Source organism: Balaenoptera acutorostrata, chromosome X (genome assembly GCF_949987535.1).
Source record: "Balaenoptera acutorostrata chromosome X, mBalAcu1.1, whole genome shotgun sequence".
NCBI classification, from domain to species: Eukaryota; Metazoa; Chordata; class Mammalia; order Artiodactyla; family Balaenopteridae; genus Balaenoptera; species Balaenoptera acutorostrata.
This window is the reverse complement of record NC_080085.1, coordinates 61184544-61208142: the sequence shown is the minus strand read 5'-3', so window position 1 is coordinate 61208142 and position 23599 is coordinate 61184544. Positions and strand designations below refer to the sequence as shown.

At 35.4% G+C, this 23599-nt stretch overlaps 1 protein-coding gene across 1 annotated transcript in view; it reads left to right on the top strand.

The window, feature by feature from the left end:
• Positions 1-23599, top strand: part of TEX11 (testis expressed 11) — a 340481-nt gene that overhangs the window by 105878 nt on the left and 211004 nt on the right. Inside the window, exons 9-10 of the mRNA XM_057537645.1 lie at positions 19342-19396; positions 22556-22648. Coding sequence (XP_057393628.1) covers positions 19342-19396; positions 22556-22648 — 148 coding nt within the window. The remainder of the gene's footprint in view (positions 1-19341; positions 19397-22555; positions 22649-23599) is intronic.

Sequence of the window (23599 nt, the reverse complement as noted above, 5' to 3'; positions counted from 1 at the left end):
TCTCCATGTGTTTGTGTTTTTTACGTTTTTTCCCCTGTAATTTATTTCTTATCTCATAGCGTTGTGGTCAGAAAAAATGCTTGATATGCTTTCAGTTTTCTTAAATTTACCAAGGCTTGATTTGTGACCCAAGATGTGATCTATCCTGGAGAATGTTTTGTGTGCACTTGAGAAGCAAGGGTAATCTGCTGTTCTTGGTTAGTATGTCCTATAAATAGCAATTAAATCTATCTGGTCTATTGTGTCATTTAAAGCTTTTGTTTCCTTATTTATTTTCTGTCTGGCTAATCTGTCCATTGGTGTAAGTGAGGTGTTAAAGTCCCCCACTATTATTTTGTTACTGTTGATTTCCTCTTTTATAGCTGTTAGCAGTTGCTTTATGTATTGAGGTGCTCCTATGTTGGGTACATATATATTTATAATTGTTATATCTTCTTCTTGGGTTGGTCCCTTGATCATTATGTAGTGCCCTTCCTTGTCTATTGTAAGATTCTTTATTTTATACTCCATTTTGTCTTATATGAGTATTGCTACTCCAGCTTTCTTTTGATTTCTGTTTGCATGGACTATATTTTTCCACCCCCTCACTTTCAGTCTGTATGTGTCCCTAGGTCTGAAGTGGGTCTCTTGTTGACAGCATATATATGGGTCTTGTTTTTGTATCCATTCAGCAAGCCTGTGTCTTTTGTTTGGAGCATTTAATCCATTCACATTTAAGGCAGTTGTCAATATGTATATTCCTATTGACATTTTCTTAATTGTTTTGGATTTGTTTTTGTAGGTCCTTTTCTTCTCTTGTGTTTCCCAGTTAGAGACATTCGTTTAGCATTTGTTGTAGAGCTGGTTTCATGGTGCTGAATTCTCTTAGCTTTTGCTTGTCTGTAAAACTTTTGACTGCTCCATCAAATCTGAATGAGATCCTTGCCGGGTAGAGTAATCTTCGTTGTAGGTTCTTCCCTTTCATCACTTTAAATATATCATGCCACTCCCTTCTGGCTTGTAGCGTTTCTGCTGAGAAATCAGCTTTTAACTTTATGGGAGTTCCCTTGTATGTTATTTGTCATATTTCCCTTGTTGCTTTCAGTAATTTTTCTTTGTCTTTAATTTTTGTCTGTTTGATTACTGTGTGTCTCGGTGTGTTTCTCCTTGGTTTTATCCTGCCTGGAACTCTCTGTGCTTCCTGTACTTGGGTGGCTATTTCCTTTCCCATGTTAGGGAATTTTAGACTGTAATCTCTTCAAATATTTTCTCTGGTCCTTTCTCTCTCTCTTATCCTTCTGGGACCCCTATAATGGGAATGTTGGTGCGTTTAATATTGTCCCAGAGGTCTCTTAGGCTGTCTTCATTTCTTTTCATTCTTTTTTCTTTATTCTGTTCCACGGCAGTGAATTCCACCATTCTGTCTTCCAGGTCACTTATCCGTTCTTCTGCCTCAGTTATTCTGCTGTTGATTCCTTGTAGTGTATTTTTCATTTCAGTTATTTTATTGTTCATCTCTGTTTGTTATTTATTTCTTCTAGGTATTTGTTCTTTAATTCTTCTAGTTCTTTGTTAAGCATTTCTTGCATCCTTTTGATCTTTGCCTCCATTCTTTTCCAAGGTCCTGGATCATCTTCGCTGTCATTATTCTCATTCTTTTTCTGGCAGGTTGCCTATCTCTACTACATTTAGTTGTTTTTCTGGGGTTTCATCTTGTTCTTTCATCTGGTACATAGTCCTCTGCCTTTTAATTTTGGCTATCTTTCCGTGAATGTGGTTTTCATTCCACAGGCTTCAGGATTGTAGTTCTTCTTGCTTCTGCTGTCTGCCCTCCTCATGTCAATATTATTGTTGGATGTATACCTGATATTTTGCTTTTTATTTTCATGTTTTGTTTCACAACTACTTTCCCCCTCTTTTTCTCCTTTACTACCTCCTTTTGTCTTAAAAGTGGATATTTTTTGAAAAGTAATGAATTTATTTTTAATTGTGGTTATGTATATATCATAAAATTTGCTATTTTAATCATTCTAAGTGTATAATTCAGTGACATTAATTACATTAGCTGTGTTATGCACCCATCATCACTATTTCCAAAATCTTTTCATCAACCCAAACAGAAACTCTGTAACTTTTAAACATTAGCTCCTTCTTCCTCCCGCCCCTTCATCCCCAGAAAGGTAATCTGCTTTCTGTCTCTATGAATTTGCCTATTCAGTGTACTTCATATAAGTGGAATCACACAATATTTGTCCTTTTGTGTCTGGCTTATTTCATGTAACGTGATATTTTCCAGGTTCATCCATGTTGTATAATGTATGGATACTTCATTCCTTTTTTTTTTTAACTAATGGCTTATTTTAATGTGGTAAAATATACATAACAAAGTTTACCATTTTAACCATTTTTAAGTGTACAATTCAGTGGCACTTAAGTACATTCACAGTGTTGTGTATCCATTACCCCTCTGTTGCAGAATGTTTCCATCACTCCAATCAAATTCTGTTCCCATTAAACAATAACTCACCACCTCCCACTCCTCTCAGCCCCTGGTAACCTCTACTGTACTTTGTCTCTATGACTTTGCACATTCTAGGTTGCTCATATAAGTAGAGTCATATATTATTTTTTCTTTTGTGATTGGCTTATTTTACCTAGCATAATGTTTTCAGGTTCATCCATGTTGTAGCATGTATCAGTATTTCATTGCCTTTTATGGATGAAAAATATTCTGTTTTATGGATTTACCACATTTTGTTTATCCATTCATCAAATGATGAACATTTGGGTTGTTTTCATCTTTTTTGCTATCGTGAATAATGCAACTATGAACATTGGTATATAACTCTGCTTGAGTCCCTACTTTCAATTCTTTTGTGTATATACCTAGAAGTGGAATAGCTGGGTCGTAAGTGGGTATTTTATACTATATCATTTAAATTTATTGAGCAATTTTAAAAATTATATATTCTTTTAATTATTTTCTTTCTGGTTGTTCTGGGGCTTACAACATACATCTTAATTTATTAGAAGTTACTTTGGATGTATGCTAACTTTATTCCAGTAAAATATAGGAACTTTACTTCTATATAACTCCATTCCCGTCTCTCTTTTTTTGCTATTATTATTATACATATGATGTCTGTATATATTTTAAAACTCAACAGTATATGCTTATAATTATTGCTTTATATAATCTTAATGTATTTTAAAGAAGAGTAGAGAAAAAAGGAGAGCATAAATATATATTTATAGAATTTTAAAATATATTGACCTTCTTATCAGTTTTGGTTTTCTTCATTTATTCATGTAGATTTGAATTACCATCTGGTGTCATTTCCTTACTCTAATTATAATTTCATTCCAACCTGTGCTTCTTTGTGTTGTTATTGTCAAATATATTACATATGTAATGCCCCAACAATAAAATTTTATGGACTTTTATATAGGTGCTTTTTAAATAAGAAAGGAAAGAGAAGAAATATGTAATCATGCTTTTTTTTAATAATTATCTACATAATTACTTTACTAACACTTTTTTTTTCTTGTGAATTTGAATTGATATCTGATGCCACATGCTTTCAGCCTGGAGACTGTCCTTTTGTCTTTTTTGTAAGGCTAGCAAGAAACTCTTAGTTTTTGTTTGCCTGGGAATGTATTTATTTAGTCTTCATTTTGAAAAATACTTTTCCTAGATACAGGATTCTTAGTTGATAGTTTTTTTTTCTCTTTAAGCCTTTTGAATATGTCATCCCTGCCTTCTAGCCCCCATTGTTTCTGATGAGGAATCAGCTGTTACTTACTGTCATTCCCTTTTACATGATGAAACATTTTTCTCTTATTGATTTCAGTATTTTCTCTTTGACCTTGAATAATTTGGCCATAATGTGTCTGGTTATGGATTTCTTTGTGTTATCCTACATGGAGTCTTTTAAGCTTCTTGATGTGTAGATTATTGTTTTTCATCAAATTTGGGACATTTTCAACCATTATTTCTATCCCTTTCTCTCACTTCTCTCCTTTTGGTACTCTGATTGTGCATATGTTGGTGTGCTTAATGATGTCCCACTTTTCTCTGAGGCACTGTTCTTTTTCCTCATTTTTTTATTCTTTAGATTTGTATAATCACTATCAATCTGTCTTCAAGTTTATTTATTCTCTTTTTGCCTGCTCATATCGACTTTGAGCCTCTTCTAGTGAATTTTTCATTTCAGTTACTGTACTTTTCAACTTGAGAATTTCTACTTTTTTAAAAATGATTTCTATCATTTAATATATTCTTATTCTCTATTTGATGAATCATTGTTATCTTACCTTCCTTTAATTATTTAAACATGGTTTCCTAAAGTTTTTTGAACATATTTCCAGTAGCTTCTTTGAAGTATTTTTCTAGTAAGTGTAATGTCTGGGACCTCTCAAAGGCAGTTTCTATTGCCTGCTCGTTTTCCTCTGTATGTCACATTTTACTGTTTTATTGCATGTCATGTAATATTTTGTTGAAAACTAGACATTTTGGATAATATATTGTAGCAAGTTTGGATACCAGTTCCCCCACTTTCTGCAACTTATTTTTCTTTTTATTGCTTGTTTGGTCATCTATTTGTTTGGTCACTTGACTGGGCTAATTCTGTGAAGTCTGTTTTTCTCACAGTATTTGACCCCTAATGCCCCTGCTGAGAGTTTTTTCTCCTGTTTTTATGTTTTCATGCTTTTCTGGGGTTCACCCCTGCATCTGGATACACAAGCCCCTTGTTGGTCAAAGGTTGTTTTAAGCCAGTTCAACTTTCACTCTTTCCTGTTGGATGTGTGTTTGGCTTAAATACTATCTTCACAGTTCAGTCAATTTATCATTTTGCCCTGTATTCATCCAGGGGGTGGTAGCTAGTAGGTCCTTTCTCTGGTCATGCCTGAGTGGGCAGTCTTGAGCATGTGCACAGTCTCCAACACCCCCTCCCCAGTTATGAGTGTGATTGGATTTTTTTAAGACAGAATTTTTTAGAGCAGTTTTAGGTTTACAGCAAAATTGAGAGGAAGGTACAGAGATTTCCCACATACTCCCTTCCCTACCACATGCATAGCCTCCCCCATAATCAATATCACTCACCAGAATGGTGCTTTTTTTTTTTTTTTAACTAAGGATAAACCTACATTGACACATCATAATCACCTAAGTCCATAGTTTACCTTAGGGCTCACTGTTGCTGTTGTACATTCTGTGGGTTTGGACAAGTGTATAATGATATGTATCCATCATTATCGCATTTTAGTATCATACAGAATAGTTTCACTGCCCTAAAAATCTTCTGTGCTCTGCCTGTTCATATCTCCCTCCCCCCAACCCCTGTCAACCACTGACCATTTTAGTCTCCAAAGTTTTGCCTTTTCTGGAATGTCATATAGGTTGGAGTCATACAGTATGTAGCCTTTTCAGGTTGGCTTCTTTCACTTAGTAATAATACATTTAGGGTTTCTTCATGTTTTTTCTTGGCTTGATAGCTCATTTCTTTTTCGTGCTGAATAATATTCCATTATCTGGAATGTACCACAGTTTATACATTCATCTACTGAAGGCCATCTTTGTTGTTTCCAAGTTTTGTCAGTTATGAATAAAGCTGCTATAAACATCCATGGGCAGCTTTTGATATAAGTTTTCAATTTCTTTGGGTAAATACCAAGGAGCATGATTGCTGGGTTATATGGTAAGAGTGTGTTTAGTTTTATAAGGAACCACCTAACTGTCTTGCAAAGTGGCTGTACCATTTTGCATTCCCACCAGCAGTATATGAGTTATGTTCTCCCACATTCTCACCATCATTTGGTATTGTCAGTGTTTTGGATTTTGGCCATTCTAATAGGTGTGTAGTGGTATTTTATGATTGTTTTAATTTGCATTTCCTGATGACATATGATGTGTGGAGCATCTTTTCACAGGCTTATTTACCATCTGTATATCTTTTTTCGTGAGATATCTGTTAAGAACTTTGGCCCATTTTTAAATTGGGTTATTTGTTTTTTTATTAAGAGTCTTTGTATATTTTGGACATCAGTCTTTTATCAGATGTGTCTTTTGCAAATCTTTCCTCTGAGTCTGTGACTTGTCTTCTAAATCTCTTGATATTGTCTTTCACAAAGCAAATGTTTTTAATTTTTAATGAAGTCTGGCTTATCAGTGATTTCTTTCATGGATTGTGTCTGTGTCTTTGGTGTTATATTCTTTTTTTTAATTTTTAATTTTATTTTTGGCTGCATTGGGTCTTCATTGCTGCGTGTGGGCTTTCTCTAGTTGCGGCGAGCGGAGGCTACTCTTTGTTGTGGTTTGCAGGCTTCTCATTGTGGTGGCTTCTCTGTTGCAGAGCACGGGCTCTAGGCACATGGGCTTCAATGGTTGTGGCACGTGGGCTCAGTAGTTGTGGCTCATGAGCTTAGTTGCTCCATGGCATGTGGGATCTTCCCAGACTAGGAATCGAAACTGTGTCCCTTGCATTGGCAGGCAGATTCTTAATCACTGCACCACCCGGGAAGTCCTTTAGTGTTATATCTAAAAAGGCATCACCATACCCAAGGTCATGTAGGTTTTCTCCTATGTTATCTTCTAGAAGTTTTATAGTTTTTCACTTTGCATTTCACTCTGTGATCCATTTTGAGTTAATTTTAAATTTTTGTGAAAGATGTAAGGTCTGTATCTAGATTCCTTTTTTTTTTTTTTTTGCATGTAGATGTCCAGTTGTTCCTGCACCATTTGTTGAAGAGACTAACTTTGCTCCATTGTATTGCTTATGCTCCTTTGTCAAAGATTAGTTGACTATATTTATGGTGGGTGCTTTGTTCTGTTCCACTGATCTATTTGTCTTTTCTTTTGCCAATATCTTGATTACTGTAATAAGGAACTGTCTTTGATAGCTGTAGCTTTATAATAAGTCTTGAAGTCAAGTAGCAGCAGTCCTATATTTTGTTCTTTTCCTTCCATATTGTGTTGGCTATTTGGTCTTCTGCCTCTTCATAGACACTTTAGGATCATTTTGTCAGTCTCTAATATAACTTGCTAGGATTTTGATTGGGATTGCATCCGATCTATAGATCAAGTTGGGAAGAATTGGTATCTTGAATTTTTCTATCCATGAACATGGAATTTTCTCACTTTGTTTAGTTTTTCTTTGATTTCATTTATCAGAGTTTTATAGTTTTCCTCATATATTGAAATAGATCTTGTACATATTTTGTTAGATTTATATCTAAGTATTTCATCTTTTAGGTGCTAATATAAATAGTATTGTGTTTTTAATTTTAAATTCCACATGTTCATTACTGGTACATATGAAAGCTATTGATTTTGTATGTTAGCCTTGTATCCTGAAACCTTACTATAATCACTTATTAGTTCCAGGAGTTTTTTTGTCGATTCTTTCAGTTTTTTGGTAAATTTTCTCTTTTTTAAAAATTAATTCGTTTATTTATTTTTGGCTGTGTTGGGTCTTCGTTGCTGCACGTGGGCTTTTCTCTAGTTGTGGCGAGCAGGGGCTACTCTTTGTTGCAGTGCGTGGGCTTCTCATTGTGGTGGCTGGCTTCTCTTGTTGCGGAGCACAGGCTATAGGCACGCGGGCTTCAGTAGTTGTGGCTTGCAGGCTCTAGAGTGCAGGCTCAGTAGTTGTGGCACACGGGCTTAGTTGCCCTGTGGCATGTGGGATCTTCCCGGACCAGGGCTCGAACCTGTGTCCCCTGCATTGGCAGGTGGATTCTCAACCACTGCGCCACCAGGGAAGCTCTTTGTCAGTTTTCTACATAGATTATCATGTCATTTGTGAGCAAAGATAGTTTTATATCTTCTTTCTCAATCTGCATATCTTTGATTTCTCATTTTTGCCTTACTGCATTAGCAAGGACTTCCAGTATGATGTTGAAAACGAGCTGTGAGAAGGGACATCCTTGTCTTTTTCCTGAATTACTGGAAAAGTTTCAATCTTCTCACCATTAATTATGATGTTAGCTGTATATTATTTGTAGATGGTCTTTATCAAGTTGTTACTAGTTTAATGAAAGGTATTTTATTTTTTGATCATGAATGGGTATTTGATATTTTTCAAATGCTTTTCCTTCATCTACTGATGTGATTTTTTTTTTAGTCTGTTGATGTGATAGATTACATTAACTGATTTTTGAATGTTGAACCAGCCTTGCATATTTGGGATAAATCCCACTTTGTTGTGTTGTATAATTTTTTAAAATTTGTTTTTGGATTCAATTTGCTAATATTTTGTTGAGGATTTTTGCATCTATGTTCATGACAGATATTGGTCTATTCATTTTCTTTTAATGTCTGTCTGGTTTGGGTATTAGGGTAATGTTGGCCTCATAGAATGAGTTAGGAAGTTTTCCTTCTGCTTCTATCCTCTGAAAGAGATTATAGAGAATTTATATAATTTCATCCTTAAATGTTTTATAGAATTCCAAAAAACTACTACAACTTATCAGTGAATTCAGAAAAGTTGTATTTCTGAATTCTGTTGTATTTCTATACTTTAACAATGAACTATCAGAAAGAGACATTAAGAAAACTATCCTATCGATCACATCAAAAAGAATAAAATATCTAGGAATAAATCTAAGGAGGTAAAAGATTTGCATTCATACACAAACACACACACAGTGGAATATTACTCAGCCATAAAAAGAATGAAATCTTCCCATTTGCAACAACATGGATGAACCTAGAGAGTATTATGCCAAGTGAAATAAAGTTAGACAGAGAAAGATAAATACTGTAAGGTTTCACTTTTATGTGGAATCTAGAAAGAAAACGAATAAATATAACAAAAGTTATAGATACAGAGAACAAACAAATGGTTGCCAAAGGGGAGGGGTTGGGGGGGGAGGAGAGAAATAGGTGAGGGAGATTAAGAGGTACAAACCTCCAGTTGCAAAATAAATGTCAGAGGTATGAAATGAATGGTATGGGGAATATAGTCAGTCAATAACTATCTAATATCTCTGCATGGTGACATATTATAACTAGACTTATCATTGTGAACATTTTGAAATGTATAGGGAATATCCAATCACTGTGTTTTGTAACAGGAACTAACATAGTGTTGCAGGTCAATTATACTTCAGAAACAAACTCATAGGAAAAGAGATCAGATTTGTGGTTACTAGAGGTGGGGAGTAGGGAGAGGGAGGATTGGATGAAGGCAGTCAAAAGGTACAAACTTCCAGTTATAAGATAAGTAAGTACTAGGATTTTAACGTACAACATGATAAATATGACTAACAGTACTGTGTGTTATATATGAAAGTTGTTGAGATAATAAATCCTAAGAGTTCTCATCACAAGGAAACAATATTTTCTATTGATTTAATTTTGTATCCATATGAGATGATGGATGCTCACTAAATCATTGTGATAATCATTTCACGATATATGTAAGTCAAATCATTATGCTGTACACCTTAAACTTGTACAGTGCTGTTTGTCAATTATATCTCAATAAAACTGGAAGAAAAGTTTGATAGAATTCAGCCGTGAACCCATCTGGGCCTGGTGCTTTCTATTTTGGAAGGTTAATAATTTTTTTTTAATCAGCTCTTTCTTTTAATGTTGATCCATACAAGTTCAGAAACACTGACCTGTAGGGTCAAGTGCAAACTCCTTAGAGCAGCACATGTCTCGTCTCCACATCACCCTCCAGCTTCCTTCCTGCACTTTCCCCCATGCCTGCTTCTTACTTGACTAGAGCTGGAAGGTTAATAATTTTTGATTCAATTTATAAAATAGATACAGGTCTAATCAGACTGTCATTTCTTTTCACGTGAGTTTTGGCTGCTTGGGTCTTTCAAGGAATTGGTCCATTTAATCTAGGTTCTCAAATTTGTGGACATAGAGTTGTTCATAGTATTCCTTTTAATACTCTTTAAATTTTCAAGGGGTCTATAGTGATGTCCCCTCTTTCATTTCTGATGTTAATAATTTGTGTCTTCTATTTTTCTTAGCCTGGTTAACAGGCTTATTAATTTTATCAGTTGTTTCAAATACCAGCTTTTGGTTTCATTTATTTTCTCTATTGATTTCCTGTTTTTAATTTCATTGATTTCTGCTCTAATTCTTATTATTTCTTTTTTTCTGCTTGCTTTTGATTTAATTTCCTCTTTTTTCCAGTTACTTAAGGTGGAAACTTACTGATTTTAGATATTTCTTCCTTTCTAATATATGCATTGAATGCTATAAATTTCCTTCTATGTACTGCTTTTGCTGCATCCCACACATTTTGATAAGTTGTGTTTTCATTTTCATTTAAACTACTTTAAAATTTCTGTTGAAATTTCTCCTTTGACCCATGTTTTATTTAGAGTATTGTTTAATCTCTACATATTTTGGAATTTTCCTGTTATCTTCCATTATTGATTTCTATTTTAATTCCATTGTGGTCTGACAGCAGATATTATATGATTTCTGTACTTCAAATTTGTTACAGTATGTTTTATGGCTCAGAATGTGGTCTATCTTGGTGAATATTCCATATGAATTTGGTAATGGATCTAGTAGTCTGTACATTTCAATTATATGCAGTTGATTGATGGTGTTGCTGCATTCAACTATATTCTTACTGATTTTGTGCCTGTTCTATCTGTCCATTTCTGAGAGAGGGATGTTGAAATCTTCAACAGTGATAGTAGATTCATCTATTTCTCCTTGCTGTTCTATCAGTTTTTGCCTCACATAGTTTGATGCTCTGTTGTTAGGCTCATACATGTTAAGAATTGTTATGTTTTCTTGGAGAATTGACCTCTTTATCATTATGTAATGCCCTTCTTTATCCCTGATAATTTTCCTTACATTGAAATGTGCTCTATCTGAAATTAATATAGCTACTCCTGCTTTCTTAGGATAGTGTTAGCATGGTATATTTTTCTCCATCCATTTACTTTTTATCTCTATGTGTCTTTATATTTAAAGTGGGTTTCTTGTAAACAATGTATAGTTCAGGCATTTAAAAAAATCCGTTCTGACAATCTCTTTTAATTGGTGCACTTAGGCCATTGAAATTCAAAATGATGATAGATACAGTTGGATTAATATCTACCATATTGTACTGTTACTGTCTTCTATTTGTTGTTCTTGTTCTTTTTTCCTATTGTTGTCTTCCACTCTTCTTCTGCCTTTTGTGGTTTTAGTTGAGTATTTTATATGATTCCATTTTTGCTCTTTTCTTAGCCTATAGGTTAAAATTTAAAAAACTTTTCTTAGTGGTTGCTCTAGAGTTTGCAATATACATGTACCACTAATCCAAGTACAGTTTCAAATAACACTGTACCACTTCATGAGTAGTGTGAGTACTTTATAGTATCAAAATTCCTCCCTCCCACCCCTTGTATCATTGCTGTCATTTATTTCACTTTATTCTGTGTCATTTATTTCACTTTATTGTCTCTGTATATATACATATATATACACACACACACAGAAGATATATAAATATGCACACATTATTGAACACATTTTTATTGTTATTATTTTGAACAGTTATCTGTTAGATCAGTTAAGGGCAAGAAAAGTAAATTTTTATTTTACCTTCACTTATTCCTTCTTCCATGCTCTTACTTACTTTATGTACATCCAAGTTCCTGACCTATATTATTTCTCTTCTCTCTGGAGAACTTCTTTTACCATTTCTTGCAAGGCCAGTCTGTTGGCAACAAATTGCCTCAATTTTTGTTTGTCTGAGAAAGTCTTTATGTCTCCTTTACTTTTGAATGATATTTTCACAGGGTACAGAATTGTAAGTTGATGCTGTTTTTCTCTCAGTACTAAATATTTCACTCCACTCTCTTCTTGCTTGTATGGCTTCTAAGAAGTTGGATATAATTCTTATCTTTGCACCTTTTAAGATAAGGTGTTTTTTTCCTCTGGCTTGTTTCAGGACTTTTTTCTTTATCTTTGATTTTCTGTAATTGGAAAATTATATGCATAGGTGTAGTTTTTGGTATTTATCCTGCTTGGTGTTCTCAGAGCTTCCTGGGTCTGTGGTTTGGTATTGGACATTAATTTGGGGAAATTCTCAGTCATTATTGTTTCAAATGTGTCTTCTGTTCCTTTCTTTTTTCTTTTGGTATTCCCATTACACTTACATTACACCTTTTGCAGTTGTCCCACAGTCCGTTGACATTCTGATCTTTTTTTTTTTTCAGTCTTCGTTCTCTTTGCTTTTCTGTTTTCAAGGATTCTCTAGCTCATAGATTCTTTCCTCAGCCATGTCAAGTTTATTAAAAAGTCCATCAGAGACCATCTTCATGTTTGTTACAGTTTTTTTTATCTCTGGCATTTCTTTTTGCTTCTTTCTTAGCCTTTCCAGCTCTCTGCTTATGTTACCTGTCTACTTTATCCATTGGAACCCTTAGCATATTAATCATAGTTATTTTAAATTCCTGGCCTGATAATTCCAACATCACTGCCATGTCTGGTTCTGATGCTTACTGTCTCTTCAAATTGTGTTTTTTGCCTTTTGGTATGCCTTGTACTTTTTTCTTGGTAGTGGGACTTGATATACTTGGTAAACGGAACTACTGTAAATAGGCCTTTAGTAATGTGGTGGCTAGGTGTGGAGGAGGGAGAGGCCTATAGTCCTATGACTAGTTTTCAGTCTTTTCGTGAGTCTCTGCCTCTGAACTGTGAACTTCACACATGTTTCTCATTTTTTTCCTTCCCTCTTAGGTGGTACAGAATGGCTAGCGTAGACTGGGGTTGAGTATTTCTCTTCCCCAGGTCAGTTAGCCTCTGATAATACCCCAGGAGGTTAGGCCCTGGTTCACTAGTTTGCCCTGAGGGCAGGCCTTGTTAAGAACACAACTACTGAAGCCCGTGTGCCACAACTACTGAAGTCCATGCACCTAGAGCCCGTGCGTCGCAACAAGAGAAGCCACCGCAGTGAGAAGCCCGCACACTGCAACGAGGAGTAGCCCCTGCTCGCCGCAACTAGAGAAAGCATGCGCGTAGCAATGAAGACCCAACGCAGCCAAAAAAAATAAATTTAAAAATTAATTTTAAAAATTATTTTAAAAAAACCACCAAACACAAGTGCCCCTCGGAGACACAGTAAATATTTTTGTCATTCACAAAAAAAAAAAAAAAAAAGAACAGATTGCTCTGGGCTGTTTCAAAATGGTTCCTTTTTACCTTTTCCTGCCAAAGCCCAAGGGAATTTTTCTATGATATTTACTGTGGGAATCTGGTTGAGCTCCTGGAGATTAATCTGACAATATTGTGGGTATCCCCCTTTAACTATGTCCTCTTGGAGTTTTAACTCTCAGACTTGTCCACACTGAACCTCCAGCAGTCTGTCAACTACAGTTCTCAATTTCCTGCCCTAGCAGTGGTGCCCTTGGTAGTTTTTACTTGTGAATCTCTCCTGTGCTAAGCGTCAACTCTTTGTATTTTTGCCTGTCTCCCCAATCTTGGGGGTAGTGGTTTGCCCTGTGTACTCACCTCTCTTTTGGATCCAAGAAGAGTTGTTGATCTTTAAAAGTCTTTCCAGTTTTTTACTTGTTAGGATGGAGTTGTGACTTCCAAGCTCCTTACATGTGGAGCCATAAGCTGGAAGTGTGATTTGATTTTTAAGCTTGGCTTCCTTACCATCACCCCTGGATAAGAATAGCTTAATTTTCAGTCCGTGTTTGGTCAGAGGTTTTGATAAGCCCCTTGAGCCACTCAGGCTCAAGGCTGTTTGCTGATGAATCTGTGTATGACTTGAGGAATGCTTTCTAGTCCCATATTTCCCTCTGATTGTTCCTGAGTGGGTGCAGCCTAGAACATATGCATAGCCTTCTGTATCCCCAGGGATGAGTGTGACCCTAGGATTGTTCTTGTCTCTTTCCCTGGTTCTCTCTGTTCAAACTACTGGCTTGTGTGCTATTTCACTTGTTGCTACTATTATCTTGGAGGTACCAGCCCCTTCTTAATTGCTCACCAGCAAGATCTCCATTGTTTTTGACTATGCCTTTAGGCAGGAATCTCTCCTTGCTCTGTTTCAAATAAAGTCATTCCCCTTAGGCAGAAATGCTGAGCTCTTCCTCTTTGTTGCCCACTTCTTCCCCTGGGTGGAAACTGGCACACTGCTGCAGCTGGGGGCAGGAGCATGGCAGCTACTCTTGCAGTGACACCCCTACTATATGAGTAGTTGTTGGGGAGATGGTAGCCCCTAATCTACTTAGCATGCCCTCCTGTCCTGCATCCTCTGCCAAATGAGCCAGCCTGGGTGAAAGGGCTCAGGGTCCCAGTATTCTTGAGCTGTTACCCCTGGGGTAGAGCCCTTACCCTAAGAATGAGAACTGAGTGGGGAAAGGAAGACCCAGTCCTCTCGTTGTGCCTGCCAATAATAGCACTTCGCAACACAGATCTGGGAAAGATGAGAGAGGCTGGCAGCCTGAGTCTAGGACCTGGAGGGAGAGGGAATTCCCACTTTCTTTTTGTTTTAAATTGAAGTTGACTTTCAACATTATATCGGAGGGAGAGGGAATTCCCACTTTATTTTTGGTTTAAATTGAAGTTGAGTTTCAACATTATATCAGTTTCAGGTGTACAACATAGTGATTTGATATTTTTGTATATTACAAAATGGTCACCATGGTAAGTATAGTTACCACTTTTCACCATACAAAGTTATTATAGTATTATTGCCTGTATTCCCTATACTGTACATTATGTCCCCGTGACTTATTTATTTTATAACTGGAAGTTTGTGCCTCTCTATCTCCGTCACCTATTTCACTCATCTCCCCACCCCACGCCCGAATTCCTACTTTCCTGACAGCACTCATCTGGAGTAGCTTCCATGACATGGAGGTGGTATGGATAGGAGCAGGTCATGGCTCAAATGCCACAGACTCCCACTGTTCTTACTGAGATTCAGTTGATTTTTTTAAAATAAATGTTTTTCCATTTGCTGTATGCCCTTAGGACACTTTCCAGAGACCTTAAGTGGTTGTTTTAATGATTTTTACAGGCAAATGGTTGTTTCACTGGGGAGAGGGGGTCCAAGAGCTCCTTAATACCACTGTTGCAGAAGTTCCATTTTCATTGATTATTTTAAAAACTGGAAGTAGAAGGTTTAATGTACCAACAGACACCTCTATGAGATAGGGCTTACAATGAGCCCATTATAATGTAGGCCAGCATTATATCCTTGTTAGCAAGCTGAAAACTCAGTTTGGTAGCTATGGGTCTTTTAAAAAGTAAAAGTAAAAGGAATACTTCAAAGTAATGGCTTCAATTTAGTCCAGTTCACCAAAATTTTATTGACTTCCTCCCTTGGAATACCAATTTTATGGTGAGTGATCTTTGTTTTACTTTTTAAGTTTTTTTTGGAAAACCTGAGGCTCATATTAATACATTATTTGTGGTTATCAGAATGTCCTGTAGATAATATGGTATGGTAATTAAAGCAGAGAACTGAAAGTCAAATTTCTTTTCTCCCCATCCCCTTACTCTCATTTTTAATACCAATCTAGGAAATATTAGAAATCACTTAACTGCTAAATTAGTTCATTCAGCTGCAAAATGGAACTAATACTGTGCATCACAAGGGTGTTGTAAAGCTTAATAAATATTGCTAAAGCATTTGTTTCCATTAAAACTCTTGTATTTGTTTTATTTTAAAAATATATTTCTTACACTTTAAAATGTGCCCATAAAGTAAGGGCTTGTACACACATGTAAAATCATTTAATCTAGTGTGTATATAGCCAAATGGAAAAGAGCAGTAATATAATTATAGTGTTGATTTGTTGGATATATATCCTGAGGAAATTGTGGCTTTCTTTTCTTTTCTTTTCTTTTTTAATGGGTGTTGAATTTTGTCAAAAGCTTTTTCTGCATCTATTGAGATGATCATATGGTTTTTATTCTTCAATTTGTTAATGTGGTGTATCACATTGATTTGTGTATATCGAAGAATCCTTGCATCCCTGGGATAAATCCCACTTGATCATGGTGTATGATCCTTTTAATGTGTTGTTGGATTCTGTTTGCTAGTATTTTGTTGAGGATTTTTGCATCTATATTCATGAGTGGTATTGGTCTGTAATTTTCTTTTTTTGAAGTATCTTTGTCTGGTGATGGTAGCCTCATAGAATGAGTTTGGGAGTGTTCCTTCCTCTGCAATTTTCTGGAAGAGTTTGAGAAGGATGGGTGTTAGCTCTTCTCTAAATGTTTGATAGAATTTGCCTGTGAAGCCATCTGGTCCTGGACTTTTGTTTGTTGGAAGATTTTTAATCACAGTTTCAATTTCATTACTTGTGATTGTTCTGTTCATATTTTCTATTTCTTCCTGGTTCAGTCTTGGAAGTTTATACCTTTCTAGGATTTGTCCATTTCTTCCAGGTTGTCCATTTTATTGGCATAGAATTGCTTGTAGTAGTCTCTTAGGATGCGTTGTATTTCTGTGGTGTCTGTTGTAACTTCTCCTTTTTCATTTCTAATTTTATTGATTTGAGTCCTCTCCCTCTTTTTCTTGATGAGTCTGGCTAAAGGTTTATCAATTTTGTTTATCTTCTCAAAGAACCAGCTTTTAGTTTTATTGATCTTTGCTATTATTTTCTTTGTTTCTATGTCATTTATTTCTGCTCTGATCTTCATGATTTCTTTCCTTCTGCTAACTTCGGGGGTTTTTTGTTCTTCTTTCTCTAATTCCTTTAGGTGTAAGGTTAGATTGTTTATTTGAGATTTTTCTTGTTTCTTGAGGTAGGCTTGTATTGCTATAAACTTCCCTCTTAGAACTGCTTTTACTGCATCCCAGACAAATCCCATTGTCATTTGTCTCTAGGTATGTTTTGATTTCCTCTTTGACTTCTTCAGTGATCTCTTGTTTATTTAGTAACATATTGTTTCGTCTCCATGTGTTTGTGTTTTTTACGTTTTTTCCCCTGTAATTTATTTCTTATCTCATAGCGTTGTGGTCAGAAAAAATGCTTGATATGCTTTCAGTTTTCTTAAATTTACCAAGGCTTGATTTGTGACCCAAGATGTGATCTGTCCTGGAGAATGTTTTGTGTGCACTTGAGAAGAAAGGGTAATCTTCTGTTTTTGGTTAGTATGTCCTATAAATATCAATTAAATCTATCTGGTCTATTGTGTCATTTAAAGCTTTTGTTTCCTCATTTATTTTCTGTCTGGCTCATCTGTCCATTGGTGTAAGAGAGTTTTCTTGTTTCTTGAGGTAAGCTTGTATAGCTATAAACTTCCCTCTTAGTACTGCTTTTGCTGCATCCCATAGGTTTTGGATCGTCGTGTTTTCATTGTCATTTGTCTCTAGGTATTTTTTGATTTCCTCTTTGATTTCTTCAGTGATCTCTTGGTTATTTAGTAACGTATTGTTTAGCGTCCATGTGTTTGTGTTTTTTACGTTATTTTCCCTGTAATTCATTTCTAATCTCATAGCGTTGTGGTCAGAAAAGATGCTTGATATGATTTCAGTTTTCTTAAAGTTACTGAGGCTTGATTTGTGACCCAAGATGTGATCTATCCTGGAGAATGTTCCGTGCGTACTTGAGAAGAAAGTATAATCTGCTGTTTTTGGATGGAATGTCCTATAAATATCAATTAAATCTATCTGGTCTATTGTGTCATTTAAAGCTTGTGTTTCCTTATTTATTTTCATTTTGGATGATCTGTCCATTGGTGTAAGTGAGGTGTTAAAGTCCCCCACTATTATTGTGTTACTGTCAGTTTCCTCTTTTATAGCTGTTAGCAGTTGCCTTATGTATTGAGGTGCTCCTATGTTGGGTGCATATATATTTATAATTGCTGTATCTTCTTCTTCGATTGATCCCTTGATCATTATGTAGTGTCCTTTCTTGTCTCTTGTAACATTCTTTATTTTAAAGTCTATTTTATCTGATATGAGTATTGCTACTCCAGCTTTCTTTTGATTTCCCTTTGCATGGAATATCTTTTTCCATCCCCCCACTTTCAGTCTGTATGTGTCCCTAGGTCTGAGGTGGGTCTCTTGTAGACAGCATATATATGGGTCTTGTTTTTGTATCCATTCAGCAAGCCTGTGTCTTTTGGTTGGAGCATTTAATCCATTCACGTTTAAGGTAATTAATGATATGTATGTTCCTATGACCATTTTCTTAATTGTTTTGGGTTTGTTTTTGTAGGTCCTTTTCTTCTCTTGTGTTTCCCACTTAGAGAAGTTGTAGAGCTGGTTTGGTGGTGCTGAATTCTCTTAGCTTTTGCTTGTCTTTAAAGCTTTTGATTTCTCCATCGAATCTGAATGAGATCCTTGCCAGGTAGAGTAACCTTGGTTGTAGGTTCTTCCCTTTCATCACTTTAAGTATATCATGCCACTCCCTTCTGGCTTGTAGAGTTTCTGCTGAGAAATCAGCTGTTAACCTTATGGGAGTCCCCTTGTATGTTATTTGTCGTTTTTCCCTTGCTGCTTTCTATAATTTTTCTTTGTCTTTAACTTTTGCCAATTTGATTACTGTGTGTCTTGGCGTGTTTCTCCTTGGGTTTATCCTGTATGGGACTCGCTGTGCTTCCTGGACTTGGGTGGCTATTTCCTTTCGCATGTGCGGGAGGTTTTCGACTATAATCTCTTCAAATATTTTCTCTGGTCCTTTCTCTCTCTCTTCTCCTTCTGGGACCCCTATAATGCGAATGTTGTTGTGTTTAATGTCCCAGAGGTCTCTTAGGCTGTCTTCATTTCTTTTCATTCTTTTTTCTTTATTCTATTCTGCAGCAGTGAATTCCACCATTCTGTCTTCCGAGTCACTTATCCGTTCTTCTGCCTCAGTTATTCTGCTATTGATTCCTTCTAGTGTAGTTTTCATTTCAGTTATTGTATTGGTCATCTGTTTGTTTGTTCTTTAATTCTTCTAGGTCTTTGTTAAACATTTCTTGCATCTTCTCAGTCTTTGCCTCCATTGTCTTTCCGAGGTCCTGGATCATCTTCACTATCATTATTCTGAATTCTTTTTCTGCAAGGTTGCCTATTTCCACTTCATTTAGCTGTTTTTCTGGGGTTTTATCTTGTTCCTTCATCTGGGACATAGCCCTCTGCCTTTTCATTTTGTCTATCTTTCTGTGAATGTGGTTTTTGTTCCACAGGCTGCAGGATTGTAGTTCTTCTGGCTTCAGCTGTCTGCCCTCTGGTGGATGAGGCTATCTCTGTGGTTTTCTAAAGTTAGAAAGTATTGCTTTATATAATTGATTTTTATGTGTCAATTGGCTGATCATCTGTTGTAGTGCAAAATAGAAAAGTTTAATTAAGTATAATTATAACATGTCTTCTTAGTAATATGTAGTCTTGAAAAAATATATATAATTTGAAATAAACATGTATTTATATGTATTTTTTCCTTTTTTAATGATAGCCAAAGCTATGATATTGGGAAGATGGATAAGAGTTGTGTTCAGCCGACAATGCTGGTAAGGATCATGTTAAATATTGCAGAAGTAGGTTGAAGAAATACAGTTTATGTTATTGTAATAAAATTATGATAGTCTGTCCCTCCATTTGTGAGTAGATTATTCACTGGGCACATCATTTAATATCTCAGTGCATTACTTTCTGTAAAGTTGATATACTTATGGAATCTACCCTCCAGGTAGATTCTTGTACCCATGAATTAATTAATACATGTAAAGTGCTTAGGACAATGTTTGGCTATATAAGTTTTAGCTTTTATTTGCATGTTCAAAAATTCTAGGTTTCTTTAACCACCCAGATAGAACATGCTTGGTATGGAAGTTAATTTTAATATTTAATCAAGTAAAATGTGATTATGTAAATAAATCTGATATAAAACTAATTTAATACATGCCATAGCAGAATGGAATTTTTTTGAGTATCCGTCTCTGCTTCTTACCATTATTACAGTATATCACTCAAAATGTAACGGAATACACACTCACACACACACACACACACACACGCACACATATATATACATATATATGTATATACACACACACATATATATCTCAGTATATCTAGCAATGTGGTAGATGGGGGGAAAAAAGAAGTATAAAACGTGGCCTCTGCCCTTAAATAGCTTATGTTTAAAGGATGAAACTGATACAGGTGAATACAATGGAATATTATTCAGCCATGAAAAGGAAGGAAATTCTGACACATGCTACAACATAGATGAACCTTGAGGACATTATGCTATGTGAAATAAGCCATTCACAAAAAGGCATACTGTATGATTCCAGTTCAGTGAGATATGTTGGGTAGTCAAATTCATAGAGACGGAAAATAGAATGGTGGTTGCAGAGGTTTGGAGGGAGGAGAACATGGGGAGCTATTGTTTAATGGGTAGAGTTTCAATTTTGTGAGATTAAAAGAGTTCTGGAGATGTATGGTGGTGCTGGTTGCACAACAATGTGAATATACTTAATGCTACTGAACCATACACTTAAAAATGGTTACAATGGTCAATTTTATGTTATGTGTATTTTATCACAATTAAAAATAATGAAAATATATTATGATAGTGTCATATAATAGAATATCATATAACAACGAGAATAGACTACAATAATTGTAACAATATGGACGTTCTCACATATAATGTTGAACAAACAGAGCAAAATACAAAGTAGTACATACTGTATGATTCCATAAATGTGAATGCCAAAAGCAGGTAGAGCTAGTACATGGTGTTGGAAGTCAGATAATTGGTTACCCTTGTTTGGAATAGTGTCTGAAAAGAGACATGAGATGAGACTAAACTTCTGTTTCCTGATTTCTGTGTTGTTAACATATGTGTGCTCACTTTGTGAAAATTCAGAGTTGTACCATTGAGATTTTGGAACTTTTTTGTATGTATTTTATACTTCAATTAAAATTTCAAAAAAAAAGATTAAAAAAAATGAGTACAAGTGAAACAATTTGGGAAAAATAAGTGATAAACTGTGTGGTACTAACCTGAAGTATACGCAAGGGCATGCAGAAAAGGGGAATATTAATGTTGACTAGAATAGTTGAAGAAACCTTTTGGTAGGAGATAGGCCTCGGAAAGCAGATGGGGTTCATACAGTTAAAAGGGAGGGAGAAGGGAATACGAGGCAAGGGATTTAGATGAGAAGACGTCTGGAGGAGGAAATGAGGATGGAAGATAGGATTTAAGCATGATTGAAATCTAATATTCATACTGCAAGGTATGGAGAAGTAAGATTATGAAATAGTTTTTCTTTCATGCTAGCAGTATTTTATTGTGGTATAACTTAAATAAATAAATAAATAAATAAATATATATATATATATATATATACACACACACACACATACACTAAATTGCACAAATCTTAAAAGTATACAGCCTGATGAGTTTCAGTTTATCTATATAGTTTTGTAACTACCACACAGATCAAGATACAGAAATTTCCATCACCCTGAAAAGTTACCTTGGCCCCTTTCCAGTTAGTAGCTATTCATACCCCAATGATAAAACCACTATTCTGACTTTTATTGCTGTAGAATATTTTTGGCTTATCTTGAACTGTGTATAAATGAAATCATACAGTATGTACTGTTTTATGTCTGGCTTCTTTTGCTTAACATAATAGTTTTGAGATTCATCCATTTTGTTCTATCTTTCTGATTATTTGACCCTTTTGCTATTACGAAATAGCTACAGTCTTTCTTAGAGATGCCATATTTACTCCATCAAAGTCCTCTGGCGAAGTTTATAAGTTGAGAGTTGCTCCACAATAATAATAATGATATTAAGTACATTATATCCATCTTAGTTTTTGAATTAAAAACTCAAAGGTATCACACCCTAAATGTCATTTCTCTAAGATTCGCAGAGCCCTAATGTGCTTAACATTTTTTTTTTAAGTTAGAAGACCACCTTTGCCTGATCCTACTGTCCTCATTATACTTAGAGGCAGAATCTTCATTGAAATAGGCCTCCTGCTTTCAAAATGTGAATCTGTAGTTAAATAAGTCTGTGCTAAGTAGAGTTATTCCCCTTATCAATGTAGATCTGGCTGGAGAAACTGACTTATTTCTTATTTCTTAATAAAGAAATACTTTATTAATTTTAAAACTTGGTTGAGTTGGGAGGACTCTTGTCTATAGGAAAGTATATCTGCTCCTAGTGAAATGGTGGTATTTGTGCCCTTAGTCCAATTGGTTAATCTCAACTAGGCTATAAAGTCTTTGAGAGAGGGATTATGTCTTTCTATTTGTTTCTTTTGATGGAGGCCTAATATAATGCTACCTAAACAGTAGGTGGTAAGATGATTACATTAAATATTGCTGTGCTTTAATTTCCTTATTTTTAAAGTGAGGATGATTAAGTACTTTACCACTAAAACACTGTTAAGAAAATAATTATATTAACACAATTATATTAAATTTAAATAAGCTATTACTGTAAAATTCTCAGATGGTATTTGGTGTGGGTAGCATAATGATGAGACATATCCCAAGACTATGTGGTTGCTTAAGGAAATGCTATTTCATAATTATGACTGAGGTTTGAGAAATGCCTGTCACTGTGTAAGTGCTAGTCAGCTGTTGTATTGCAGTTTAACCCTCAACTGTGTGTGTTTTTTTTCTATTTTTAATTATAGGCTAAAGTTCTACGGTTACTAGCCACTGCTTATGTGGATTTGGACGACAAAGAATATTATAAGGCTCTCATCGCTGTAAACCTAGCAAACAAGGTATAAGAGGTTTTTACTTTTGAAAATTAGCTTAATGAAATTTTGAAAGCATTGATTCACATTTTGAAATCCACTGTAGACATTTGCTCCAGTATTCCTGTTTTTTTTTTAAACAACAGATTGTTGCAATCTCTTCTGCAGCACAGAAAGGAAGAATAAAATATACCTCTTTGACAATAGATATTTTTGAAAAAAATTTTCTTTTGCACAAAACAGAATAGGTTCTCTGATGTGAGTAAATTTTAGGATAAAGAAGGAAATGATAAAATAGGGAGATAATGGGATTTAGTTTAAAAAAACCAACATCAGTCATTCACTTTCAGCTGATGCTCATACAAACATACACATATTCATACATACATACATACAATACCTCTATAGTCCTGGATAAGGAACATTGATAGGCTGATGACTGTTTAAAGAGATTCAATTAGGATCAATGTGTTTTACTCTATAAGGCGATTAAATATACTGATACATTTTTAGAAAATTTTATTTATTTTGGCTGCATTGGGTCTTCGTTGCTGGGCGCGGGCTTTCTCTAGTTGCGGTGATCAGGGGCTATTCTTCGTTGCGGTGCGCGGGCTTCTCATTGCGGTGGCTTCTCTTATTGTAGAGCACGGGCTCTAGGCACGCAGGCTTCAGTAGTTGTAGCACGTGGGCTCAGTTGTTGTAGCTCGCGGGCTCTAGAGTGCAGGCTCAGTAGTTGTGGCACACGGGCTTATTGCTCCGTGGCATGTGGGATCTTCCCAGACCAGGAATGGAACCCTTGTCCCCTGCTTTGGCAGGCGGATTCTTAACCACTGCACCACCAGGGAAGTCCCTGATACATTTTCAAAAGAGTTTTTTCAACAAGATGGGAAGCATGAAAGTGAATAGTTGAATTTATCAGAATATTAAATTGCCCAAAGAAACCATTTACTTGATATATTTTCCTGATATTTATGTCAC